Here is a 21,941-nt window from a genome sequence, read left to right on the forward strand (position 1 = left end):
GGAAGAGGCAAGTAGAGTAGTCAAAATCTACCTTGCATAAGTAGTAACCTTGGTTTAGTCAAACTTAGTAAAACATACTTATTTGCAAGTTAACACATGTCATACAAATGTAATTTGTTGTTGTAATAATTTTAGATCTCTTTGGTGCATGCAGTAAATTTACAAGAAGTAAAAATTACAATGAACTTACTTTCCAAGTATAGTCATGGCTTCTCCATCATCCTTACAATACAAAAGCTTGTGAATGTTAGCATCCAGTACAGCAAGAGCAAGTTGAAAGATCACTTTGATTCCCTCGAAAAAGAAACAGTCCACAACAACTACAGCACTTTCAAAAGGCATTACACTGAGGAAGATAGTGAGGAACCAGGAGAGCGAGATCGTGGAGATGACACCCAAATCTTGCATACAGTCATAGAGCTGAGGTACATAATCCCGCGTAAGCTCCTCAAACACACCTTGATCTACCAATGCTCCTAGAAGAAAAACAAGATAAATCAGCATTGAACCTTTGAAATAAAGTTGTTGCAAGCCAAAATATTTAACTTGGAAGCAACAAAAGACTAAAACTTAAACAATTCTGCACATCTTTCCTGAATGCTCACTTCAATTGCTACATACATATGTGAATACTTTTAAAGAGAATCCAAACCAAATAATAGTTAAAGATACTGGATAAAAACAAAGCATTAATAACCAGTGCATGCATTTCCAGGCATCTCTAGATTTGATTCACAATAGAAATTGAGCTGGGTTATCTGCAAGTATACCAGCAGACAGCAATAAAGAATATACATTCAACAAGGCCTTAATCCAAAATTCAGACACACCAGACTAATTGATTCATATTTATCAGGAAAGAATATTTAGTTGCATTAAAGACAGGATATTATGGTTGCAGAAGAGCTACATGTCTGTTTCCTCCTATTCATAACTTTCCAGATCAATTTCAGCAGCAGTACATTTTGTCACTAACATCAGACAGCTCTCTTGTCTGATATCATTCAGCATTACACTGTAATATCAGTTCTGTCAAAATAGGCTCGAAATTTGGGCTGCAAGGATTATTAAATAATAATCCTCAATTTAATTAAATTATTATTTAATTATTAATAAATAATCCTTGCATTTGATATAGCATATTATCGCGTCTTTGAGACATCTCAAAGAGCTACAGAATATACTGTAAAGTGAATTGACTATTTTATGGGCAAAAAAATTATAATTCATAAATCAAGAGTCAGAGGCAGATTGACTAAGGACAGAAGGAAGCAAAGTTAGAGCTGACAGTAGAATTGAGCAGGATGGAACAGAAGATGAGTGGAACACATTAGAGACCAGTAGACCTTGTAGACAGGCCAATTGAAACTAAATATGGTGCGAACAAATTGTCAAAACTCTTCCCATGGGAGTTAATTAACAGTGGATTTCTCCTCAGCACTCTTCCCATCCTGAAACAATAGCCCATAATTTGACATACTCCAATTTGAACAACTGACGACAGCGGGCTATTATGCACAAAAGTATCAACATAGATGCAAGAGACCAGAATTTAGAAAGGAAGAATGATGGTTACAGAATTTCATTGTACATACAGATGTCATAAGAATGCAAAAAGAATGTTAGTTTGCAGAGTGGCATCGTCAGTATGATTTAACTAAACGCTCTGCTTAATGCCCCGGTAGAGATGACAATGCACCTTTAATTCATATATCATTTCACATTAGTCAACATTAAAGATGCATTACTGCTAAGCTTTAATGGCTGCACTTTCAGTAACTAAATACTACTTACCAACCACTCTAGTGTTGTAGTAATCTGGCAGCATCCGTTCACAGAGTGCAACCAGCAACCAGAATGCTTCTTCCTCTTTTGCATATAGTAGCAGTACTGAGGTGACAATGTTCATTGCCTGCAAATTTCCACATATATAAAAAAACTAATATTTAGCAACTTTCTATCAATGGAAAATCAATACAACTTTGTTTTAACCTAAAAAAAATAAGGTATTCTTTTAACCAATAGTGATGTTATAAAAGCTACTCAATGTTGACAAGCTAATTGTTTGTGAACTCAAGTTTTAGATTAGTCAAGAATAAAATTACCTTATGCAGTCTATATACAGAAATATAATGAAAGACTAATTTTTGGGGGGATTGTTGGCCAGAACATGAGGAAAACTCCCTTCTCTTTTCAAATAGTGCTGTGGGATCTTTAACATCTATCTGAATAGGCAGACAAAAGTCAGTTTAACATCTTATCTGAAGAATGCCACCTCTGGCAATATAGCGCCCCTCCCTCACTGCAATGGAGTGTCAGCCTACACTATACAAGTTCTGGAATCTTAAAGTGGGGTTTGACTCAGAGATGAGTGCTACCACTGAACCAGGCTGACACTGATCATTGAAATATAAAAGCATTTTGTTGTTCTCGGAATACTTAAACAGCCCAGCAGATTATTTAAAAAAACACCTCCGAAGATTTTCAGCAGTCACTGCCTCAGACAGTTCGTTTTAGTGTTTCGATTGACAAGCCAGCTTTTAAGCCAGCTAGCAAAAGTGCAATTAAATCTCAGTGCATTTCAGCTGAAAGTTTTGCAAATGTTCAGCATTTGCCCTCTGAAAACCCAAAGAAATTACATTTGACAGATAGCCTGGCTACAAATAGTTAGATATTTTGGAAATGAAAGGTTGAAAATTGTCCAACCAAAATACCACCATATAGAAAATGGCATTCGGGCACTAAACTACGTTTTGACACTATGCGTTTAAAGCAGATAAAATAAAACAGATCAATTCCAACCAACCACCAAAACTACAAGTTAAGCAACAGTTAATTCAACATTTCTAATGAAATGTGAAGTAAAATCATTACAGTAAGAGAATAAATAATCAGCAAGTCAGGTGTTGACCTTACTGATGTATTAAATGGTTCCCTTAGCCTGACAATTGGATTTAAAATCTGTTCATCTAAAGACTTAGGTGAGGAATACATTGAAAACATCTACTTTCAGATTTCATCCAGGTTGTCCATTAAACATTGTCTATATGGTTTAGAACACAGCTTTGTCTGCCTTCTGCAATATCAGGCCTAAGAAATTCAAATATCGAGGAATAGATACATAGACTGACTATAGCTTTCATCACAATGGAGAAAACTTAGGCTTAACCTAGTGGAAATTTCCAAAGTTACGAAAGTGGTTATCAGGTTGACTAATTAGTCAATCTGATAAAGGGCAAAGTTTGAAGAAGTAGAAGACATTGTTTACAAATTCGGAATAACTTCTATCTGAATTTCCCACTCCATGATTTAATAGAAAACGAATTGTCTTTTAGCTGATCTTCCAACGTCACCTGCATGAACTTCATGGACCAACTACACATATTTAAGCAAACGTATACTGTAATACTTGCAAAATTAAAGTCACTGTTTTTTGATGTTTTTACAATTCTAAGCCAGTACATTAAAATCAAATACTGGAACATCAACTGACTTGGCAATATCCTATGTTGGGGTTTCGGAAAGCATATGCAGTGAGGACTCTTCTGAGAGCACCAATCCCCATCTCATTCTGGAATGCAGGGTGCTCAGGCAGTGAACGGTGCAAGTCCCTCTCGATTTCTTCTGTAGCAAGATTATACTTTCCCATTGATTTCTCCACCAACTCAGAGTAGTATCCAGGGTGGGTAGCCATTTCATTTATGGCTCCTGAAATCAGAAATTAGAATGATTCAAGATAAATGTTTCTTTCCGCAGCTCATAGTGGGGGATTGGGAGATAGGAGTGGAAAGAAAAGAAAATCTTGCAACTTACCTGAAAAACTATTTAAAAAATGCACTATGTCACCAAATGTTCACTTACAAAATACAGTCACAACACACTAAATAGAGTATATCCTCTGAAGCGCTTTGAGATGTCCTCCCAGAGTGAAAGGTGCTTTGTTAAATGTAAGGATTTTTATTATAAGCTTTCAGTGTTTTCCACATTAAACGTGATTAATTTAAATTCAATGTAACTAGCTCATGGCTAAAGCTATCATGCTTTTGGCAAATGAACACATTCTAAAATCTGAAATTACTGATTTCTATAATCAACCCCACAGAAACAAAACTCCACAGAAACCGTACATACTCAGCAGCGTAGAACAACATTCCTGCATTTTTTGCCAATTTTTCTCCCTTCAAGAGGGGACTACGCTTCCATTCAAAGTCTTATCTAACATCCAAGTCAAAATTCAAAACAATCACCAATTGAATCCCAGGCAAGGATACAATTTGAACTCCTGTGCAACTGATTAAGTTCTAATTTAATAAAGAGATGGGTCACACCAAGAATCCTGTTCATGTATAAAGTTGTGCACAGTTGGTACAGAAGCTACCAGAGCCACTAGATCACATCCTTAACAACAACAAAATTAATGCTTTCACATCGGGAGGATGTCCCAGACTTGAACAGTCAAGGAGCAGGACCCGATCGTGGAGGGCAGGGTTGGGATGAGGGAGGGCAGAGTGGGTGGCTGAAGGTATGGTCAAAACAGAGGTTCTTGAGTCATGCCTTGAAGAAAGCAAGAGAGCGAGCAAGGCAAAGGGATTGTGGAATGGAGTTCTAAAGAGTGGGGGCAGATGTTATTAACAATAGCATCTTCACACATGCAAACCACGATTCTCCCCCCCGCCTCCCAGCATTATCCCTGGTCAAGTCCAATGTGGAAGAATGAACACAGGATTAAATGAATTCTCTCAGTACATTTTTCTAACAAGCTCAAAATTATTATTCAAAAGATTTTTTGTAAAAAAAACACTGAAGTAAAATTAACCTAAATTAGCTAAATTAAAGAGCATTCTGCTCAACACAAGTTGAAATGTTGCTTTCTATGTTTGCACACCTGAGAACAGCAGCCAGAGTTCACCCCTCATTCTCTCTGGAATTCCTTTCAGTACAAGCTCCTGAGTCTTCTCAGTACGATACATGCACACTCCACGGCCATATTCTGCAAAGTGCATTTTCCAGGACTGCTCCTTCATTAATTCCTTAGCCTAATATGGCAACAAATACATTAATATACATGCCTCTGGATAGTACAATAGCAAATACAACAGATTTATTAAATTTAAATTAGAAATAAACATCAATAGGCTCACAACTGACAGCAAATACAAAACAACTGTTTGGAACTTGGGTCGTCTGGATCCAAAATCCTAGGCCCCAGGTTATAAGCAGAGTACGTGTGTGTAAAAGAAAAATTGATTTTCAGGTGGCCAGGTTATGTCATTTCCTAAGCACTGCGTAAAAGAGGCTCCCTAACATTGCTTCTTTCATGAAAGAGCAATGCCATAATCTGCAGGACTGACTTTTGAGCGCTTCCTGCAAATAGCTCACAATATGTGATACCAGTGACATATACTGCACAGGAATTGACATCAGCAGTGATTGGACAACCCAGTCTGACAATTTTTAGCATGGAAAGCCAGTTATTCAGCATCAGAAGCTGAGTGTACTGCTCTTCTGTTAGTGTATATCCATGGGAAGTAAGATATGGGAATTATAATGGGGTTGTATTTAAACATTTCAACATTCTTTATACAAGTCTTTTTAAAATAATGCTTTCTTTGGTGAGTAGGAGTTACATAATTTAATTACTTAACTGAATCTTTAGAACCCTAAGTTTTCTTAGACAGCAGTATAACTTCCCTTCCATCCATTTATTTTAAGTGAGGTTTTAGTGGTTATCCAGTTGTGCTGAAATAGTTCAGGTAGAAACAGAAATTTTCAGCACTGAACACCTGGTAATATCTTATGTTCGGGTTCATTCAGTCTATTGGTGGTTAGAGTATAGACCTCCAGTCTTAGTTTTCCACATAACATACTCCTGAGTCATCTGATGCTACAAGATGGAAGCATTAATATTTCCTCATAGGCAACAGAAAAACAAGTCTCATGTGCATCTCCAGAGTCTGTCAGAAGTCTGGAAGCATGGTACTGGAAGATGCTAAAAGAAATGCAAAACAATAAACTAGGAATTTTAGGTTTTGAGTTTAAGTACAAATTTCAATTAAAAATACAGATGGTCAGAAATATAGGGATTATCAAAGTTGTTAATTTACCCATAACTAACCACAAGTATCAACTCTAGTGTTAGGGCAAACACGACAATGAATAGAAATTCACTTTACAGCTCTAAGCTAGTGACTACAGCACATACCATGGTGCTGTTGCAAATATGGTGGGTTAATAATAAACATGTAGTTATATAAAAACTGTAATAAACACGTACCACTTTGGGATTAAATTCCTCTGGCGACCTACGACGGTACATTGTCATAAGCGTTTGTGTGGCTGTTGGAACACTGTTCCCATTTTGATTGAACTGGCGCTCTCCATCTGTGTCTGAAGTTGAACTGAGGCTTCTCTGTGGACTGCCTGAAATTATGCTGCTTTGTCTTGAAAATACCTGAAGGACAAACAGTTGACAAGTTGCTTGGAAAATACTTTAATGCTGCCATTGTGCATTAAGCAATAAATGCAAACAGTAAGAAACATTTTAAGTAAAAGGTGTATTTTAACTACAAAAAGCTGATCTGAAGACTACAAACCTTTACAATGTCAATAAAAGAGCACATATCCATGTGTTTTATTAGCGTCATAATTATTGCACAATTCTGCAAGAAATTCAATACTTAAAACATAAATATACAATCAATTCACTTTGCAGTATATTCTGAGAAGCACTTTGAGACATCTCAAAGAAATGATAAGGTGCTATATCAAATGCAAGGATTATTATTATAACACAGTAGTCTTTCAGATTCATAATGTACTGCACAAATACTGTTAAAAATATTTTGTTACACATACCTCATCGTCACAACTATTGCTTCCAACAATTTCCTTGTCAAAATAATTTTTTGATGTTGTTTGCTGAAGAAAGTCTGAAATTCTTTGCACCAGAAAGTCCCTGTCCTTAAGATTGGCAAAAAAGAAAGTCATCCTGTTCTTGGTGCTGATGGACAAAGGGCTGGGAAGCACACTGGAACTGTCGGCTTTTTCCACTATTGTGACCTGAAACAAATATACAACAGGGTTCTTTCTACATTTTAGATTTCACCCCCAACTCCCCCCAACTACCTTTTATACACTAAAAAGGTATTAGCCTAGCTCAGGCGATGTATTCTCATCTCTGAGTCAGGAAATTGTGGGTTTGAACCCCATATCGGGACTTCTAAGATTCTGTGAAGCGAATTGAGATGTCTGAAGACATCATGAGGTGCTATATCAAATGCAAGGATTATTATTATATGAGATCCCAGTCTGGCCTGACACCTTTTAAGGAAATCCCAATTTCATTTTTTTTGTTTTAAACTTTTCCCCTAATTTTCTTGTTTGACAGAAATAAAGAGATGCTGGAAGAACAGAAATTGTGAATAAAAAGCAACTTAATATAACTAAAGAATTTTTGGATATTTATGGATCATTTCACGGAGAACATGAACTAGTTTAAGCGAGAGCAATATCCAGACATGAAATAGTAATTTTTGTGGGGCTACACAGAGGCACTGATGAATGCTCGGATATTTGTTGACTATATGATTATTATACCTGTGAGTATATATTTATAGCAGAATGCTAACTAGTAATCTATGAATTAAAGTTCATGCATCTACAGTTGCTTCCAACACACCAAATACATTGTTGGATTTCATACATACCTCTCTTAAAGGAATGATAAGACTGCAAAGGTTTTCCTCCTTACTGGTGAAGCAGATATAATTGGTAGAAACAAACATCTGACCCACAACGTGCATCTTACTAAATGGTGTCCAAAGTGTGCAGTCTGTGTGTCCATCCAATCGTTCATCTTTAGGTAGTCGGAACAACGCCCTGTATCTCTCACTCTTTGCTCTAGCATCAAGATCCCTAGAAAATACATAAAAATAATTTATTGCAGCTCACTGAGCATGGTATGCACTATTGTATGGCAGATTCCCAAGCTTCTCTTTACACAAGCTGCAGACCACTCAGAACTCTGCAACTTGTGTTCTCTATCTCATCAGGCTCTGTAATTCTTCACCACAGCAGATAAAATTCAAGATCCTCATCCTCGCATTCAAATCCCTCCAACATTCCCCCTAATCCTACCTCTGCAACCCAAACACTCCAGCTACTTAGTACCCCACTCAATCTGTCCCATCATGGGTAGGCAAACTCAATTCCAGAGTCTCACCCCCTCCCTACCTTCAAGTTTTTGACTGCATTTTGGTCACACTGTTTTCCCTACTCAAAATCTTCCTAATCTCCACCCATCCCCAGCTTGGGCTCTCAGTCAGCTCCGTGCTTTGAAATGTCTCCAGACATGAAAAGCACGTATAAATGTAAATTGGCAATCATAGTGCTGAATGAAATAACTGATAGTTGATGCCCCTTTACCAGTTTGACATCAAGTTTCATACAAGTACAGTGCAATGAAATGAGTGTGCACAAAGCAGGATGAAAATTCCTTTTAGTTATAAGATGTGACATTACTAACCGTTTTAAAACAGACACTTTTTGGGGAGATTTCTTCTTCAATTTTGGGAGTGATTTGTCTTCTTCAAAACCTTCATTATCAAGAAGTTGCCTCATGGCAATGTTGGCAAGTTGTTCCATCAATTTAAATGTATCGCCAATATTAAGGAAGACAGAGAAAATATAGTCACTGCACCTCGTGCTCACTTTGATCATTTCAGGAAAGAGTAGTGTGGTATTCTTTTCTAGTTGAACAATGTCTGCCCATCGGATCACTAACTTGGCTAGAAAACAGGAAAATCTTTTTCAGATATTAATAAACAGACATGTCAAACATTTTTCATATTTAATTTTTATTTCAAAGCACTCCACAGCAGAGTCACTGTGTGTTTTGTGTAGGCAACTAATTTGCATACAGCAATGTCCCACAAACCGCCATCAAAAGAATGTCCAATCTTTTAATTATTATTAGGAGACTGTTGGCTGAGACACTGTAAGAAACTCCTTTCTCTTTTTCACTAAATCCATGGGATCGTTAAAGTTCAAACTGAACTGCCAGACACTTCAATATTATATTGTACAGTATTACAAACTCATTAGTCAGGTCAAACTTTCTCAGTCTGTTGGCTGAATTTATTGTTGAGTTACCATTGTATTAACCTTAATGCCATTCATATCAAAATGATGACTTAAGTTTAGGAAAGAGTGCAAAGGAATACTCTACCTTCTTTACCCAACAAAAACGAATAAAAGCAAAGGTGGTTAATGCTGAGATACATCCAACCCTGTCGAGGAACCCGTCCCTTCCAATAACTGCAAGAATAGTAGTTAACCAACTTCTCTTCTTCCGGCATCCCAAATAGTTTGCGGAACTTCAATATAGCTTCCTTAAATTTATTTGTGTCGTCATCCTCCTTTATATCATTATTTTTATTGTACTCTGCAATTATACCCTAAAATCACAGAAAAGATATATGAACAGCAAGTCCACTTCATTACATAGGACAGGGTTGGCCAACTTGTGGTCCGCGTGATTATTTTACACATGCATAATGCGGGCCGCATGTTGATCATCCCTGGCATAGAGCATAACATTTTAAACTGTACATTGTAGGTTCAAAATAAAATGACCATCAATCTTGCCAAGCCATGCCTAATATGAAATCATTAAAGATTAAAATGAGGAGTGTGTGAGTGAGTGTGTGTATATATTATGAGAAGCATGTGTGTGGGGAATATTAAGAGAAGCATATGTGTGTGATATTATAAGAAGTATTTAGTGAAATCTATTCAAGGCATGTATCCCATACCAAATCATTTTTTTTAAAATGCTTATACTCAACTTAAACAATACAATTCTAATTTAATAGCGACTTGCTACAGCAGTCTTTACTTGAATACAATAGTACAATGATGCCTAAATCTAAGGTGTTGTTGGGAGTTCTTAAAATCTGAACTTGACTTATGACAAGGCAACAACAGCTGGTTTTCCAATGCGTGGGCACAAACATGTTCCTGTACCAAAACCCTGCTGACTTTCAGGTCAAGTTCCCAACTTGTGATAATCTTGAAGTCAGTCATTTTAGCGAAAGATAAAACTGCTGACTGCCAGATCATCAGGTCTCCGTTGACATTACTTCTAGTCCACTGAGGGCAAGAAATCAGATGGGAGGTGACCTTGTGACCTGGAAGTCAGCCATGTTAGTGCAAAAGCTAGATGGTACATAAGTGATTTGGCCATCTGCATGGATGCACACTCAATGGGGTCCACACCCCAACCCAGTTATGTTAGCCCTATTATGTTAGTCCTTGCATTTGATATAGTGCCTTACCATGTTGAGACGTTTCAAAGCGATTCACAGGATATGCTGTTAAAGGATTGACTGGGTATTTTGTGGGTGAAATATATAAGAACGCATTATAATAGGGCTGTCTATATTTTTCATATTAGTATTTATCGTTAGTGCTTTGATGGTACAATCAATTGTCTGGTTACCTGTATTTTACCCTTTACAAATGTAGTGATATCATTTTCATTTTCAAAGATTGAAAGTGTCTGCAGAAGATTCTGCTCTAGCCATTCCCAGTGTTCAGTAATTTCCTTCCTCGAGCCACCTAGGAAAATAACAATATTAAACATGTTTAACAAGTCTTGATCTATCTAAACTGTTAATCAGCAGTTACGTTTTATCTCAAGATGCTTTTGAAGCTACTAATCTAATTCAATAATTTCCAATTATCAGGCAAATTGTGATTGAATGACAGTCATTCACAAGCAGTTCTAGGCTGTCAAACAATGATGGGCGGAGGAACAGGGAAGAAACCAGGGAGGGAATAGGAGAAGTCAAATTACAATTGATTGAGAGCTGGTGCCGCTTGTGAATGGGTGGTGTGGCAATCCATTCACAAGGGCTTCAGGCTGTCAATCACCTCGGAGCCTCCACTAATTGGTCCCTTTCCCATACTCCCACACTCCTCTGCTGGGCGGGAAGAGATAAGAGAACTTCGGGTCTTAGACACCGCCTCAGCTGGACAAAATGTCCGGGTTAAGTGGCTCCCACTGTAGCTTCCGTACATAAGCAACAAATTAAGAGTTAATATGGTAGATCCATAAACAAAGTTTCCATCATTGTTCATCTTCTATTAACTTACTGTAGAAGAACAAAAAAACAAGATTTAATGTTTTAAACACTGAAACTGAAAGGGCTTTTCAATATTGCTTTTCTTCAGTTTTTGTTTATGGATGTGATCATGAAGACTAGACAAATTAAACTCAGTATCCAGGATTCAAAATTAACAGTGCTTTATTGAAATTTGTTTTTGCAAAAAGTTAAGCACAAGTTGTAGTGTGCTGAAAGATGTATTAAATGGATGTGGGGGGAGGAAAAAAAATCAAGAACATGCTGGAGGGTGGAGAAACTGTGCTAAAAATATATAACTTACAAGCAAAGTTTTGTTCTCAATGTTTTTACTCAACACCAATTGCACAATGGTTGTTTAGAACATGTGTCCAAAAATACATTTGTTCCATTTATTGTACTGTTTAAACATCTTAGTTGTGTTAAACTGAAACTGGCATACTGGCATTCTCAAGAAGGGAAACTATTTATTGAACATTTGAGAACACAGTAACGCCATGTTATAAATTTTACAGTTATAAACTAATTTGAATATTAACCCAAGCTCCATTAGTAGCACTGTTGAAAAAACCTTGTGAGACCAAACTTATATAATTGCAGTTTAAAATAACTGTATTTGGTACAACACTGTTCACGTCAAAAAGATATCTCAAAACGCTTCACACAATTCAGTTTATCCAATCTGCGGGAAGGGGGGGGGGGGGGGTTAAAAAAGTGGCCATTTGAAAAAATAGATCTTGGCTTTTGAAGGTGAGGAAGGACTCCAGGATGGAGTTCCAGAAGTGGAGAGGCAGAATGGCTGAAAGCTCACCCACTGATTGTAGGGAAGTTGTTATGAAGTCCTGTAGCTTTTGTGGAGTCCTACAGTTTAGTAGTTAGAGCACTCGCCTCACAAGCGAGAGGACCTGGGTTTGATCCCCGGCCAGGGCGAAATGTTCCGAAAGTTTTCTTACTCCACACGCATCTGTTTAACTAGTAGTAAATAGGAACCCGATTGTTCGATTGGAGAATTGCTTCCCAGGGATAATAATCCCTTCAAAAAATAATAATATGGTCACTCAATCCATAACTGTTTGTGGAACACTGCTGTATACAATTGGCTGCAGTGTTTTGCCCACAAAATATACAGTCAATTCACTTCAGTATATTCTGTGAAGCACTATGAGATGTCTCAAAATGTAAGGCACTATATCAAATGCAAAGATTATTATGAAGCAGGCACAAGAAAGCTGAGTGGAGGGAGCAACTGGGGCAGTATGGTTGCAGAGATAGTGGTGGCAGAAGTAGGTAATGTTATGAAGACATGGGAGGAGCCTGGATGTGGGTTTCATAACTGTTGACAATGCACTTTTGAATTTTTTTTAAAAAAACTTGTCATTTCTAATGAGAATACTAAAGAAGAAGAAAAAAAAACTTACCACAAGCAACTGCCCAATAGACTACAGAATCAGGACTCTGATAAAGGATTCTATAAGGTGCCACTCGAGCACTGGAGTCCAACACAACATCAAGTGTCCCGACAAGCAAGCCTGCAGTACAAGTTACAAAAGAAACTATTAATGGAATCAGTGTCCTATTAAATTCACAATTACAATACTAAAGTATAACTACAAGTGTTAGACAAAGTGCAAATTTTTCATACTACAGAGAAACAATTAGCTGTAAAAATTAAGTCACATACATCTATAAGATGACAACCTAATGTTCTGATAAAACATCTAGTTATCACAAAGCACTTCTAAAATAAAACTAAAGTGTGAAATATTAAGGAATCATTTTTTTTGGTTTTAAATTACCTTACTGCATTCATGGCAAATGGTTCTCCAATAAATACGCAACATAACAACAAGAGGAAGAAGATCTTCAAGCCCGACCTGAAAATGGGAAGTAGGGGCAAGGCGAAAGCATTGAGGGAAGAGAGTTCCACAGCTAAACACAAACCAATTTGCTCCCAATTTTGAGTGCAATCAGCTTTGAATCATTCGTTAACTACCTAGATTAACAAAAAAAAGTCAGCTCTTTCCTTGGGCATTTGTTTAAAAATTTGTAAGAAAACAAAGTTTGATAATTTAACTAATTGCTTTAAACACTGTGGTTTCAGGAGATTAAACAATTGCACATGTTAAATGAAAAGGTCCTACGGAAATATAAATGATTAATAACTACAATTGAATTTTTAAGCTTAAATAGTTCAGCAAGTCCGTTCCCTGGACTTTCACTTGCTCTCCTCTGTGGAATAGGCTTGAGTAACCTCAAAAATAATTATTGGCTTACTTTCTTTACCATCACATAATCACCATTGTGCTTAAAACACATCTGTATACTGTTGTTAAACTCTCTGAGTGAAGGGTGGTATATTAAATATAACTTGATTGTTTTGACCACAATTGTGAAGTTAACAGTATGTAAAAAATAAAGCTTCTAAGATTGCCAACTAAAGCTTCTGAGATTTTGCTGAACTTATTGGCAATAAAGGAATGAAAGAATGTAACACAATCATTACATTACACATTGAACTGAATGTATCTAATATGCATTCAATTCTAGGGGAAACTGTAGTGAAAGTGTTATTCAAAATGCCCCATCAAAAAAAAATTCTCTGGATAGGATTTTCAAGCCGCTAAAATAAAAAATTATTTCCTTGTGTCATTCAAGAATATTGATCCTAATGGCTGATTAGCAAGAAGGCCAATGGCAGCTGTCACATTAAGAAAAGAGACCAAAAAGGAGATTCTATTTCAGCTCCTAACAGAAAGTTTCAAATTACGCCACAAAAAGTAGACATGAGGTACAATGTGACATCCTATTGTCACTCTTGATTACCATCCATTAATTAATACAAAATGCAATGTCACCAAAATCACCTTCAACTCCACCGCTTCATTAATCATATAACAGAATCATAGAATTTTACAGCACAGGGATCCACTCAGGCCATCCCCACTCTTACCCCATGGCACTGCAATCTTTTTTAACCAATTCTCTTTTGAAAGCTGTTATCAAATCTGCTCTTTCAGGCAGTGCATTCTTAATTTCAAGGAATGAACTACCAACTCACACCAACATTGCTACAAATATTTTAAGCATTGTAATTGATTTATAATTCTGGACGTTTGAATAATGTTAACCAGGTGCCCATGTGATTTGGAAGCATGTGTACTGGCATAATCACATTGCACCATTGACGAGAGATGAGCACCCAAGAAAGCATAGTCTGAAGTTGCATTGGGGATTACAAGCCACGCTATTTTGGTATGGCAGGTTGATTTTCTTTTTCTTGTTTTTGTGAATTAGATCTTTCCTAAAACAGGAATAGATTCCAAATATAAGATCAAGTAAGTATTAAGAAACTGTTTTGAACCTACATCAACTATAATTGTTATAGTTTCCCTACTTTAGCAACTAATCAGACATTATCTCACTTTATTTCCAATTTCTTACCCCAAGCTATCAAAATGCAGATTTATCCTTTAAGGTGGAAAGCAATTCAGGATTGAAAACAGAATCAGGTGGAGTTAAACGCTGTCAGGATGGCAGGAGAAGAAAATGGATCTTTGTATCAAATCACAATATTAGTTTGAAACCATTTCTCTCTAGTTTGTAAGCATACACTCTTTACTATTCTTGGCATCCAGGAATATAACTGCATAAACTTGTCAACGCACTCCATGGGGAATTACTGTTAAGTGTAGGGAGCATTTTTTTGGAATGCAAACCTCAGTCGCCTCACTAAACCTCACTTTAACATCTGATTTTAAGAATGACGCCTCAAACAATGCTGGAGTGTCAGCCAAGACGTGAAAATCAAAGTCCTGATGTGAATCCACATTTTTCTGACTCAGGTGAAAATATTACTACCTAAGCCAAGCAGTCACCCAAGTTACATCTATATTACATTTGCAACTATATTATTGTAAAAACAATTCAAGTGTTTGAATGTTTCAAACACTGGAAGAATGTGGGTGTCTGTAGCAATCAACTATAGCATTTTTGACCATGTTGCGAATTGTCAGCATGAAAGTTGGCACTCATGTCACCAAGCCAAAATTGTGTGAATAAATCACCCAGCCACGATTCCCAGCTTGGATCTAAGAAATAGGAAGCTAAAACAAAATCATAACCACTGCTGAGTGTATTACTGTAAACTAATTACAAAGGAGGATCTTTTTATTACTATTTAAGCATCAATTCTTGGATTTTTATTCTTTCAGTTTCTTTATTGCACAACACAAGCTGTACATCACCCTTTACATTAGTCAGACTGAATATTCCGTTATTATAAATCACATTGGAAAAAATTGCAAAGAAAAACAAATCTCTAAAATACTTTTGTAAAAACAAAAATAGCACTATTGATACAATATGCACCTTTTAAATAGTTATCTAGTCTAGTGTTGCTTTGCATGGCATTCATTTGGAGTCCTGTAGCTCAGTGGTTGAGCACTCGCTTTGCAAGTGAGAGACCTGAGTTCAATTCCAGGCAGAGGGCGAAACCTTGGGCAAGTTTCCTTACTCCACACAGAGCCTAATAATAATCCCTCAAAAACCAAAAACAATAATAAATTGGTCATTTTCAATCTACGACTGTTTGTGGGACATTGCTGTGCGCAATTGGCTGCCGCGTTCGCCCACAAATATACAGTCAATTCACGTTACAGTGTGTGTTCTGTGAAGCGCTTTGGGACGTCCTCCCGACGTGAAAAGCGCTATATCAAATCCAAGGATTATTATTATTATTATTCACTTCACGATGGCATGCTTTTGCAACCAATAGTGCTTGCATTCTTTGTTATTAAACAAATATAGGTGCCACTGCACTTTTAAAGTATCTGATTGTGTCAGAGCTTTAATCAACTGAATCAAATGCAAGTATTATTATTTTATTAAAGTAAATGGTTATTGATTCAGGCTATCGTACTGATTAACAATGTTGCTTTAACAAACCAAAAATTGGGCAAATACAAAACTGGGTTGAAAAAAATAATCTTGGATTCAAGCATATATACCGTATAACTAACATAACTTCATACTTTTCTGAATTTCCCACCATGTTAAGATTTTAAATCTACTTGTCACCAAACTACAGTATTTTGCTTCATTTGGGTCTATTTTTGTATCAGGCTGCTCTATAGGGTTGTTGAGACAAGCTCGATTCCTGGCACTTTCAGATGAGGCTCCATAGAAGCCAGATGTTTGATTAACACGGTTGCCTACTCAACCACTATTAACATTTCTCAGCTCAGACAGCAAGTGCCGATATCTGGGTTACAACTATATTTGGAGTCACTCTAGATGCATCCATAACCTACAATTGGAGTCACTTTCCAGGGCAATAGGAGACAAGATAATGTTGAGAAATACAGCACCAAATTTGACAATTTCTTTGAAGGTAGGGTAAAGAAAGCCAGGAAAGAGATACTTCCTGGGTGACTGACACATGCGGAAATCAATCTCATTGCTTAAGAGTGACTGACAATTCCACATACGCATGCCAACTAGGCTTGCACATAATGGATCATGTCTACTATTCTCCTTAGAGGGCTGTACCCTTCTAACTAATTCCAGAGTATTAGATGCAGGTTGGAAGTGCAGTGCGAATTGGGGTACTACTGGAGTTTGACCAGCTAAATTCACATAGTGTGCAGCTAGTCCTTCAGAAGAAATGTCTAAGCCTCCGAGAGTACTGGATGGCAGGATTCCTGCTGCTTGTTCAGCTAAGACCACCCTACCTAGCAGAGCTTTGGCTTGCAGGGTTAACAGGAGCTGAATGTGAAGAATCCCTGCTCCAAGTTTGCTCCTTAAAAGTCCCACTGACGGCAAGCCAGTTGGTCTGTCATCAGCAGAACCTTGAAAAAACACAAATTTCACTGGCTCAGTAACCAGATACCAAGAACAGTGGGTTGACACAATTTTGATATATTCTGTTGCCAAGCACAAGACCTTGGAGCCAGCTTAGCTCTTGAGGGGACCACGCTTATTTCTCTCCTGTTCTTCCACAGGAGGCATAGTCACTAATTGGTCATTTGGCATCAAACATTATTATAATTAAAGTAAGGCCCTCTACACCATCTTCCTTTAAAGAAAAAACAGTAGGTAGCATTTTCTATTTAATGTGCTTCTTGCTCATAAATGTATCCATACAATATTATTTAATACCAACTAAATAATATGGTTGATTTTACAAGCTATGTCAAGCTCAATGTTTCAGGTTTACAACTACAACAATTTGCATTTATATAGCACCCTTCATGCAGGGTAGCATCCCAGAGGTTTATACTTCTTTCCTAAGGCTACCACATCCCTTCCTCATTAAGATTAAGTTTCAGGAGCAACTGCATGTATCCAAGAAGATGTATTTTCATGTCTGCTCATGTCTTTAACTGCCCCCCCCCCAAGAAAAATACATTTAAAAATTCCATTATAACCATCATAGCAATAAGTTTAACAAACTGCAAAAGATATTCATCCATATTTTCCACAGGATTTTTTTTCCCTACAAGATTACATTATTTTCAGAGAAAATATCCTTAATTTTGCTTTTTTAAAGCACATAGTTGAGCAAAAGTGAAAGTTTTACACAGCATCTGATAATGTTAAACTGGACCTGGCAATGGTTGATGCAAAAAACAAAGGGGTTCCATTTCTCAATCTCATTATTGCATTCCATTTCTCAATAATCCCCTGGATAAATATAAAAACCTCTACTTCTCTCCCCCACGCCCCCGCCCCCTTTCATGGTTCAGTGAGTTTATCCAACGACTAGCTCAACACATGCAGATCAATCTGTGCTGCCTAAATTAACCTCAGCAGGAGCTGCAGTAATGGTGTACTTTAGCATCCTGGATTGGAGAGGGTGGGGGAGAAGAAGACATAGAATGGGATGGTTAAAATAATTGTGAAAGGATTGGGGGGTGGAGGAGAAGAAAAAAAGAGAATCTCTGGCAGATCAGTCTCTTACAGGCTCCTGATTGAAATGACTGCATATCAGACTAAGGCGCCCTTTTAAGTCTGGTCAATTATAAAATGGTTAAAGTTCTTGAATGACTACTTCAAGATATTGGAAGGCAACCAGTATTTAGGAATCACAGTAGAAGTACTTAAAAAAAGTCACATTCCTTTAAAAAGTGACAAATTTGATAAAGAAACATGATAAAAAATTAATCTGAGAGAAAACAATTTGTATCTTAAAATGCTTATTTACTATACAATACTTTCTCACTTCACCAGACTTAAAACAATGAGGCACACGAAAATATAAAAAAAAGGTTTTAAACATTGTGGAATAGCCATCATTATAAAATAATTACAATCATAATTATGATGCATTGCTGGGCCACCTCTGTATACTTATTGGCTTCACTGGATCTATCTGTCTGGTTCAGGCTACTAATCCTCATTCTGAATCCCATTCACACTATCCAGAGAGAGCGCCATTTAAAATAAGAAACTAATATCATTATTAAAAAGCATCACGTTACAAGCTTAGAAACTAATTATTCGGGCAGTGCAAACAGAATTGGACTCTGCACTTCTGTTTCTTACTTACTGAGGGATCGTTATTTCCAAAAAAGCATTTTTAAATTTAAACAGTGGAGTTTATCAAGGAACAGATTAAAAGCTATAGTCTACAACCTTGGAGAACTGTGTTCTAACTAAACTTAAAAAAAATTGGTCGCTTCAATCCACGATTGTTTGTGGGACACTGCTGTGCACAATTGGCTGCCGGTTTCACCCACAAATATAGTCAATTCACTTTACAGTATATTCTGTGAAGCGCTTTAAGACGTTTAGAAGATGTGAAAAGTGCTGTATCAAATGCAAGAATTATTATTATTATCAGACTCAAAAAAACTCTGATCACATAACAACAAGGTTGCTTTAATAACACGAGAAGCAAACCTTTTGCCTGAAATGCCCTTGGGATGAGCTTGTAGCAAGGAAAACCTTTCAGTGGTTAGCAAACGCGCATTTATAGATTTTTGCTGCCTTCAGCCTTTACCAGTGAATAAAACCACTAATTCACAGCCAGCCATAGAGGCTTTATTGAAATGCACTTATGCAGGCCCACTGCATTTCTTTCAATAACACAACTTTTGACTGGAAGGATTTAAGTGAAAAATGCAATGTTCAAATTCTTAAAAAAATAGTCCACTGTGAATGGATTTCAAGCGTTTAAAAGAAATGAGAAGCAGAGCTATGTAAATATTGGCACCATGAAACATGATGTACCTTCTTCAATGTCCTGTAAGGAAGTGGAATACATGGTGGTTACGTGGCAAAGAGACCCCAATTCTTCATTCAAAATGTTTAAAATCAACTAAATCCTATTATTGTAAAATAACAGCAATTAACTTTCTCAGCTTTCATCAAAAAAGAAACCTGACCAGAGCAAATTGCAAAACAGTTTACATTACAGGACATTGCAAGTAACATTCTCAACATTATCAAAAGAGAAGTTGTGTATTATTTAAAATTTGCCGGACTTTAAATAGTGGACCTGTCCAATATTTTTAGTCACTTTCTTATTGCCCAACTTGGACTGTTGTACAATCAGGGGTAAGTGCTTCAAAGCTCGCCAAGTCACTCCCAGTGAAGAAGTAAGAAGAGAGTCGGTGACCAGACAGGTTCTGGAGAAAGCTGCTGAGCAGCAAAACTTAATGCACGTCTGCACTGTAACCAGAAATACTCCACTGGGTCAACGGATTTAAAAATGCACGATCCGCATCCCTGAAATGGTAAAACGCTGCAAGAAACAGGACAACCGCCACACACAGCTTCACTACCCGGATAGAAATTCTGTACCCGCTCCGAGAATAGCAACACTCCCCCACCCAACCTGAGCAATTAATTGATCGCAGCTGATGGCGAAACCAAACAAATCCCCCTTCACCCACATCGTCCCAACCACACCCGCACACCCCCCCCCAACAACAACAAAAAAAAACACACGCATGCAGGTTATTTTTTTTTGTGTGTGTGTGTGTGTGTGTGTGGCAAACCTCGGGGAAACTTCTGCCTTGGCTGCCCCGGCCCCATCCCGGAGAGAGAGAGAGAGAGAGAGAAAAAAAAACAAACAAAGATGGGAAATACGCTTCCTTACCGGCCAGGCCCCCTCCCGACCCGTCTCCATGCCCTTTCCTCCTCTGCAGCACGAAGTAGGGGTTGGCTCTCTCCGTCACCCAGAGCGCGTTGGCCAGCAGCACTTCCTCGGGGTTGACCCACATCCCTGGGAGGGAAAAGGAAGCCGACCCGAAAACGGGGGGTGGTGGTGGTGGTGGGGAGGGAGGGAGGGAGGGGGCGTTAAAAAATATATATATATATCTCCGAAGGTGACAACTCGGGACGGAGAGGATGGATGAGATGAGATGAGAGGGAGGAAAAGAGAGAGGAGGCACACGGACCCGCGCAGCAGCAACAGCGGCAACAACCCCCCCCCCACCCAGGAGCAGCAGCGCCGCTGAGCTGAGCGACCTGACTCACTCACTCACTCACTCACAGCGGCCAGAAACACCGCCGCATCCTCCTCCTCCTCCTCCTTCCTTCCTTCCTTCCTCCTCCTCCTCCCCACCACACACTCACACTACGTGTCTCGGTGGCCGTCAGGATCGAGCTATGCAACGCCAATCCGTTTGTAGCCCAAGTCCACCCAAAAGTAGCCCAATTTTAATGGGGCTGAAGGAGTGTGGTTGAGGGGGTGGGGTGGGGGGGGAAGACAGAGGGGGGTCGCTCACTGACTTCGCAAAGGTAATCGCAGAGTGGCCGAATTGAACGTTTTACCGGATTTTTTTTTATTATTTTTTTTTGGGGGGGGGGGGGGAGGGGGAGAGGGGGGAAGGAGAGGAGGGAGAGAAAAAGAAAAAAAAAATGTCAAATACGGCACCTGTCGAAAAAGCCTCTTTTCTTTTTCGCGTTCAGTCGCAACGCAAAACGCGCCCCAGTTCGGACCACACGGAGGGGCGGGGAAGAAAAGGGAAAAACACGGGAGGAGGCGGCGACGGCGGCGGCGAGGACTCTTTTTTTTATATAACAGTCCCGGCCCCGACCTCGCTCGGGAGCGACAAGCACTGCCCAGACCGGGTTCAGACACCTCTCGTGTCCCCCTCTCTCCCTCTCTCGGCGTCGCGTTAAATATTCCCTAAGAAACCGAGCGAGCGCGAGCGTCCGTCCACGTCCACGCCTGCGCACACGGCCCCTTCTCAAACGGCCCTCCCCCCCCGGCAATCACGACCGCGCGCTCGCTGTTACCTCACGGCGGAGCTTCGTGTATTATTATCATCATCATTATTATTATTATTATTATTATTATTGTTGGTGGTGGTGGCGGCGGCGGTGCGTTTTTTTTAAAAAAAAACACATGACCTCTTAACGGAAATGGAACCGTCGAGCCCGCGGCCGAGCGGAGCCGCGAGCGGCGGCGGTTGGCGAGGGCGGCGCGGGCTCGGGCGCACGCGCAGGCGCGGGGCCGCCGCTTGGTGGTGGCGGTGGCGGTGGTTGTTGTTGTTTACTGTTGTCACCTTCACCTCGAGGCTCATTCGCTCCCGAGGCAGGAGGTGAGGTGAGGCGGGGAGGAGCGGGGCGGCTCAGGCAGATTCGCTCTCTTTCTTTCTTTCTTTCTTTCTTTCTCTCACTCACTCACTCTCTCTCTCTCTCTCCGGTGACCGTGGATATAACCGTCAACAAGGACGTCCAGAGATCCGGCCTCCGCCCTCTCCTGTGGCACTGAGTCCGCCTGACATCAGGCGTCAGGATTTGAACCTCTCCCTCTCTCTCTCTCTGTGTGTGTGTGTGTGTGCGCGTCTG

At 38.9% G+C, this 21,941-nt stretch overlaps 1 protein-coding gene across 1 annotated transcript in view; it reads right to left on the minus strand.

Annotated features, from left to right (window-relative positions):
* Positions 1-21,105, minus strand: part of tbc1d9 (TBC1 domain family, member 9 (with GRAM domain)) — a 34,118-nt gene extending 13,013 nt beyond the window's left edge. Inside the window, exons 1-13 of the mRNA XM_042339185.1 lie at positions 21,022-21,105; positions 20,242-20,367; positions 12,560-12,670; positions 10,499-10,617; positions 9,227-9,455; positions 8,525-8,786; positions 7,707-7,914; positions 6,856-7,059; positions 6,275-6,451; positions 4,886-5,036; positions 3,494-3,708; positions 1,795-1,912; positions 191-476 (exon numbers count right to left, since the gene is read on the minus strand). Coding sequence (XP_042195119.1) covers positions 191-476; positions 1,795-1,912; positions 3,494-3,708; positions 4,886-5,036; positions 6,275-6,451; positions 6,856-7,059; positions 7,707-7,914; positions 8,525-8,786; positions 9,227-9,455; positions 10,499-10,617; positions 12,560-12,670; positions 20,242-20,365 — 2,204 coding nt within the window. The 5' untranslated portion in view covers positions 20,366-20,367; positions 21,022-21,105. The remainder of the gene's footprint in view (positions 1-190; positions 477-1,794; positions 1,913-3,493; positions 3,709-4,885; positions 5,037-6,274; positions 6,452-6,855; positions 7,060-7,706; positions 7,915-8,524; positions 8,787-9,226; positions 9,456-10,498; positions 10,618-12,559; positions 12,671-20,241; positions 20,368-21,021) is intronic.
* Positions 21,106-21,941: the final 836 nt, after the last annotated feature.

This window comes from Callorhinchus milii, unplaced genomic scaffold (genome assembly GCF_018977255.1).
Source record: "Callorhinchus milii isolate IMCB2004 unplaced genomic scaffold, IMCB_Cmil_1.0 Scaffold1, whole genome shotgun sequence".
NCBI classification, from domain to species: Eukaryota; Metazoa; Chordata; class Chondrichthyes; order Chimaeriformes; family Callorhinchidae; genus Callorhinchus; species Callorhinchus milii.